At 36.7% G+C, this 7057-nt stretch overlaps 1 protein-coding gene across 1 annotated transcript in view; it reads left to right on the plus strand.

Moving 5' to 3' along the window:
• Positions 1-1007: 1007 nt before the first annotated feature.
• Positions 1008-7057, plus strand: part of UCHL5 (ubiquitin carboxyl-terminal hydrolase L5) — a gene marked incomplete at its 5' end in the record, with an annotated part of 17669 nt that continues 11619 nt past the window's right edge. The window contains 2 exons of the mRNA XM_009698305.1: positions 1008-1071; positions 2840-2945. Of these exons, the coding sequence (XP_009696607.1) occupies positions 1008-1071; positions 2840-2945 (170 nt within the window). The remainder of the gene's footprint in view (positions 1072-2839; positions 2946-7057) is intronic.

Below are 7057 nucleotides of genomic sequence, written 5' to 3' on the forward strand. Positions count from 1 at the left end.
GGCGGGGGCCAGGCTCTCGGCTGAGGGGAGCTGGGAGGGCCCCGGGTGTTCCCGGTGTCAGGGCAGTGGGTCCCCAGTCGCCGGGCGGGCTGTGCGACGGGACCCGACCTATCGCCTGGGGCGCGGGTACGCTTCTGCCGGAGGGTTTGATAAGCACGTGCCGCGTGGGGGCGAGGACCAGCATTTGCGAAGGGCTCGATACGTGTTTGGGTTGTGTGCCCGGTCACAGAGCCTCCGGGAGAGAGGATGTTACGGGAAAGGGCTGTGGCCGAGCAGAGCTGTGGTGCTTGGCGGTAGGCTGAGTAGCCTGCAAGGGGCTGCTTTGGCTTTTAGGATATTGAATTTTATGTTGAATTGCATGTAATAGCTTTGGTAATACTATGGTTATATGGTTAGAACAACAGATAAGTCTACACAGGATTTTGGCCAAAGAAGCAAAATTATTTTATGCTAGGTTACATTGATTCATAATTTCTGTCACATCTTGTTCTCACAAGTGAAGTCCAGGCATGCTTCTCCTTTCGTGTTTCTGTTTAACTAATAGATTAATCTTCCACAGACTAAGTATTTGAACTTTTTGGGCTTTGCGTTATGCAAGCATCTTGCTTGAGTGTGTTGTTTACAGTATTTTCATTCCACCACCATGGGTCTTTCTCTGGAGATAGATGTTTCAAGTTCTGCTTTGGACTAGCTGACAATGTCTTTAAAAACAGTACTGTTTTCAGTTGAGCAAAGGACATGAGGTGACCCAAGATACGTTACTCTCCTTCGCTTGGTTTTTAAATGCAGCTGTGTTATAAAGACAACATCACCATACACAGGAGAAATTCCTGAAATAATTTCTCTTGACTTGTCTTGTTTGATTTTTTTAATGTAGATGCATTAAAGCCTGTAAATAGACTTGTCCTTAACCTGGATATACAAGTTGTAAATGTTAGCATAGTTTTTTGATGTATCTGTCTTTACTGGCTTCATCCCTTTTAAACCTGTGTCTCTTCTTGTTTCAGGTTGTAGAGGAGCACAAGTTGAAGAAATATGGAGTTTGGAACCAGAGAACTTTGAAAAATTGAAGTAAGGCACTCTTCTAATCTGCATGTTTTTTATTCAGATTTGTCTGAAGTCACTGAAGGAATGTGTCCTAAACTCAGGTGTGTTTTTGGTGGTGTGTTTTTGTTGTTTTTTTCTTTTTTTTCTTCAGTTTCCACAGAAGTTCGTTAGGATTTTGATTTTAATTGAATACCCGGCAATTAAACTACTTTTTATTAATGCCTTGGTACTTAATCGAGCTTGTCTGGTTTTGGAAAGAGATGCTTATAACAACTAGAATGTGAAAATAGATTTCTAATGGTTTTGTCATTGGCTTGCATTATATCCTTTGATAAATTCTTTGACAAACTTCTGTTCCTTGCTTTATTGCCCTTATTCTTCACGTAACATGGTATTGCATCTGTTGTCTTAAATAAATTAATTTACTGTACTTAGTACTTTTGTAACTCGTTTTTCCTGCAGAACCACTTCCATATGTATGTGAAGGCAAATAGTCTTGTTATAACTGACAGTGATATCATATGGAACAGTTCTGCCCTCATTGGGCAATATTAATTCTTTTACCATTTTTTCTGTGAGGCATTGTTACCTGTGTTCACATACAAGATTTTAGGAGGTAAATGTCATCTAACCCAGACCATGCTCTATTCCTGTGCAGATGTCCTGCACTTGTATAATTAAACTTTCAGAAGACGTAGCAATTAGTACAGAAGATGTAGTTTTAGAATTTTTGTCTGACTGAAGATATTTGACAAGTAATACGTGAATGACGGAAATGTTACTTGAAGTGGTTTATATGCTGCCTGCACTAGTGCTTCATATGATACTTCATAAGGACATACCTGTTTTTTTTATGAAGTGACAGCTTTGCTTGCTTATACTGTCAGATGTATATCTTTCTAGTCTCGAGTGATGACCAGCTTCCTTCCCAAACATATGCACACTATTTTAACTTAAACACTAAGAGTTAAAGAATACAATGACACGTAGCATTTTTCAGATTCCCTCAGTGGACCCACTGTTAGAAAAGACATCTCGGACTTCTGATCAGAGCTTGGTAAATGTTTCTTATGCAGTACAGTAGTATGTTTACCTTTTGTAGATAAACCTTTTGTGGCATCTTTGTGACCATGACCTTAAATTCAAGTTGATATGATGAATAAGTTTTTGCTCTCATGTAGCTGTAGATTTTGTAAGAATTGTTTCCTTTACTAATAAATTTTTGGTTTATGGGAATACTAAATACAGTGCAACGTGTAGTAAAAGCTGTTTTACTATGCAAGACATGCAGTCTGAAAAGCAAGACAAATTTTAGTAGAAAACTGGATTTCTCTTACTTCTCAGAGAGATAACTCAAAGCATAAAGTTTCACAGGAGCTCCTCTTAGTATATTTCATTTATGCCTAAAAGGATTACCAAAACTTTAGTTCCAGCTGTTGTATACAATTGACAAATGTTTTGATAGCTATTTATCACTAACAAATCCAAATGAGTGTTGTGCAACTGTAATAGTTACAGTAACCAGGAAAACCGGTCCTGACTTATGAAAATTGCTGACTAAATGCTAATTCAGATTGGGATTGTTGAACACATAAGGGAAAGAAGCCTGAAGTGTGTTCTGCCTAATTAAAAGACCACATCTGAAAAATTCACTGCAAGTTCCCTATGTTTAGAAAGAAATAATTAAAGGAATTACTATACCAGCATGCAGTTAAATTATAGTAGAGATTTCTGGCTTTGATATTTTTCATCAGTACAGGTGATTTTTTTTCCTGTCAATTTTATTTTTTAGGCCGGTACATGGGCTGATTTTCCTCTTCAAGTGGCAGCCTGGAGAGGAACCAGCAGGTTCTGTTGTTCAGGATTCCAGACTGGATACAATATTTTTTGCTAAACAGGTATGGCAAGTTCAGTATTTTTCTTACAGAGTCATGAAACATAGTTTATTTTTTGGTCCTAAAAGCTATCTTTTTGTTAGTATGTACACAAAAAATAACATTTTACAAGGTGAAATAACTTTTAACAAATTCTGTAGGAGTAGGAACTGTGTATTAAAGGATGATTAACAAAACAAATCATATTGATAAGTCAGACAAAAATATCATCAGGTATGGGACTAAAACTCTTATTTATTTGTCATCCCTCTCCTATAAGAGTAAGTAACTCTTCTGTGCGATACAGAATTATTTGGTAAAGGTTCTCAGCAGAATGAGCAAATTATTTTATTGAAACCACTTTCAACAAATTCTAGGAAGAGGTGTGTATTTTGGTCCACTTTTTAGTTCTTGTGTTTCTCAAATGCTCTGCAACAACAACAAAAAATTGTTTTTGCTGATGTAATCCATTATGTTTTATTAAATACTGAGTAGTACTGTAATTTTGTGTTAGCTTTGACAGGTCGCTGTGAGTATTGTTTGCAAGCAAGAAAAGCAGGAGAAAGTAATCAGAATGAAAGCAGGACTATTTAATAAATGTTTTTAGCTCTTCTTGAAGTCCTGCTTCTCAAAGAGTGATAAATGTAACAGTCCAAACAAGAAGTATAACCCTACATGTGTTAAATAAAAAAGCTTTCGTATCAAAGGGCAAATTATTAGGCTTTCTCTGAAGACTGACACTTAGACTGGTGGTTAGTTTAGGGGTTTTGTTGTTGTTTTTTTTTCCCACAAATGCAGAAGTGTTTTGTATGTAAATTTCAGGAAATAAAGAAGTCTCCAAACACTTCTAGCTGAAAGTACAGCAATATGGAAACCAATGGAAACATTAGGTGTATCTATAGCTCTCCTGGCTACTCTGTACATGTGCTTATGTTGTGCAGATAATCATTGTTATTTTGTGTTTTTTTTTTTTTATAATCACCTTACTGTTTCATGCTGTTGTGGATTACTTTATTCCTTGGTCTTTTTTAATACAGTTTTCTTCATTCTTCCCCTGCTGCAGCTCTTGAGTCCTGCCAAGCAGTGTCCACCATTCTTATGATACAATGATCTGCAGTATTTTGCCAAAAGTCTTTATAGGTTGATAGGCCTGATAGGTACTGGTTTAAGTTGTGATTTCTACCTCATCAAACCTATGTTAGTGATCAGTAGGCTGAGGCTACAGAGCAGCCTTGATGCAAAGAAGCTCAGGGAGAATCCTTGATATAACTCTCAAAGGGTAGTTCTGTGGCAGGAGGAAATTACTCTGATATGAATCTAGACAGAGGTGTTGTGGGTTTTTTTTAAGGTGAAGGCAGGCTTACCCTCATTCAAGGGATTTCATCTTTCTTGTTTCCTGTGAGAAGGTGAGGTTCTCCCAGAATTGCTGTTCTTGTGGATGCTGAAAAGTTTCAAGGCATTTGTCTGCTTGTTCCACTTCTTTTGCCTCTCTCCCCCCCCCCGCCCCCACTTCCCTTTTTGAAGCATGACACTATATTTAAAAGCAAGTACCTAAAAGCAGCTTTGTTTAGCTTTAAATTGGGATTGCAGAATGTGCATCAGAAATTTGGATCATGCTAGACCTGCGAACAAAAACAGAAAATTAAAGGCTGACAATGAAAAGTCGTCTTTGTTTTGTAGCTTTCTTTGAAGCATTCATATTTTACTGTTCTCTTAAGCCTGAAACCTCTTTGTGGAGGTGTAGGAACTTTCTAATTTACCTTCACCTGCTGCCTTTAAGGAGGGTGTGCTGGAGTGACTCTAAGAATTCATTAATTTTGGCATGGAAAGCAATTTCTAGAAATGTTCGCTATTTTAAAATAGTAGTACCTATTTATGCCACTTGATGGCACGGAATATATGTTCCAGTAGTAACTTGCATGAGTTTAAAATTAGAGTATCTTTTTCATGTTTTGGTATTGTCTGTAAGTCGAGTGCAGTGTCTTAGCAAAATCAAAACATTTCTTGTAGACATATATATGCTTGTGTTTCATGTCAGTTCACTTTTACCTGGACTGAGGTATTGTGACTGAACAGCTAGTGAAATAGTCACAAAGAAATTAAAATTATAAGTCAACAGATAAATGAAGGAAACTGGTTTTGATATTTTGGGGGAATTTGTAATAGCTATGGTGACTTTCACAATGGAGGAGGTTAACCTTAGTTAGAGATCAAACTTGATAAACTGTTTTGAGGAGTGTTAGTGTTTTCTCAAGCAAATGGCTGATCTGATGATTTGCTGATGGTGAGAGCAGGATGTCTTGGTCATCCCTACCTGTCTCCTTTTGACTTGGTCGTTCTGTTCCTCTCTTGCAATGGCTCATTGAACTTCCATGAGCCAGTGCAGCTTATCAGCCAGAAGTTTTATGTAGATTCACTGTGCATATTTTCTGGGCTGGTCTCCTGCCACATTATGAGATGTATTTGTTCAGAGAGTCTGTACCGGCCAAAGCTGGTAAAAGGTAAGTGAGAGAGAACAAGAGTTTCTTTATAGTAGTGCTGAAGTTACTGCATTTCTTGAAATGGCAGTCTGTGCATCCTTCTGGGTTACCCAAGAGCACAAGGGAAGACAAGCATTAATATTAAATATTTCTATTGTAAAATAGCAACTCCTCCCAGCTATCATGCAGCTGGGCTCATGTGCCTTTTTTATTTTCTCTATACACGTTTTAAGTCCAGTTTATGGTGGGTTTGAGGATGGGATTTTGTTATCTTTCAAGAATCTTTTTTAGATATCAAGACTTTTTTCTTTTTTTTTATTACAGAAATAACCATATGTTCATTTGTAGGCAGGAACCCCAGAACAAATAAATTTGTTTTCTGGGTTAGCAAAGTTTTTATTACATTTAAGATTATTGGTTTGTTGATCTGTATCTTCAAAACTGACATGACACAGGAGTCCTAAAAATCTCAAAAAGTTTTTGTCTCTCTTTCCTTTCCCATACATTTTCTTCTTTTAAATGTTACCATCTAAAGAGATCTGGTATAATCCATTTTACTGCAGAGAAGTTTTAAAGTGTCAGTCTGAATCCTGTATGAGCAAGACTAAGTAACTGTTAATATGTAACAACAATTCAGTATGGGAAATAAATGATGCTATTGCAGCACAGCTCTGTTTCTGTTCAATTTTAATTAAATGTTCCATCTTAAAAATTGTTTCTTTTTGGGGGGGGAACTTTAGTTAGATGTAGAAGGCTACAGCTCTCAAACTGTGTCTAGCTAAACATCTCTAAAACTGCATTAGGAAACACAATTTTGATAAGAAGCTTGTGCATGCTCACATTTTACTCTTATCCATTTTCATAGCAATGTTGTAGTTGAATTCCAGATGACAACTAGATCTTGTTTAAAGTTAAATCACAAGTATGTTGGGGGGATTGAATTTTAAAGTCTAATATGCATGCATATTAAAGGATTCTTTCTAATGGTCACTTTTATGTGCACTCATGTTAAATTTGGCCTCCCTGTTATGCCTAGGTATGATTTGGTCCTCTATTTGAGGCCACAGAACTCTGGATGATCTTACATACCCTTTGAGCTAGGATACCTAGGCACAATGAGGTGAGTTAAGGATACAATTTCAGCCTTAACTCTGAATTTCCTGATTTCTGTGTTGCTTAAGTAGGCCCTTGCTGTTATTTTTACACACAGTGGCTACACGATTGTACCACTCAATGTATTCAGCTATCTTCAGCACTGTTTTGAATAGCTGTGCTCTGTACTGATCACTGCAGAAGCGGAAGTGTCTCTTGACAAAAAAGAATGCCATTATTGCAGACTTATGTACTAATCTTTTTTAGTTTAACTTCTTCAGGTTTTATTACTGAAGTATTGGTATCATGCCTTTGTTTTGTGCAATGTGTTTATTTTATGCTGCATTGTGATTATAGAACATTACAATTGTTGTAATAAAACATTAACTTCATTAATTGGGAATAAAATCTATATACCTTCAGAAGGAGGATCTTTTAAATGATACCATTAATAACAGAACATTGGTCTTTAGTTATCTTTGTGCCACTAATGGAAGCATATTATATTATATATATATATAATTTTTTTTAACCTTTCCAATACTTCAGTTGATTTCAAACTCA

The sequence above is a fragment of the Cariama cristata genome, unplaced genomic scaffold (assembly GCF_000690535.1).
Source record: "Cariama cristata isolate BGI_N322 unplaced genomic scaffold, ASM69053v1 scaffold26000, whole genome shotgun sequence".
In the NCBI taxonomy this organism is placed as follows: Eukaryota; Metazoa; Chordata; class Aves; order Cariamiformes; family Cariamidae; genus Cariama; species Cariama cristata.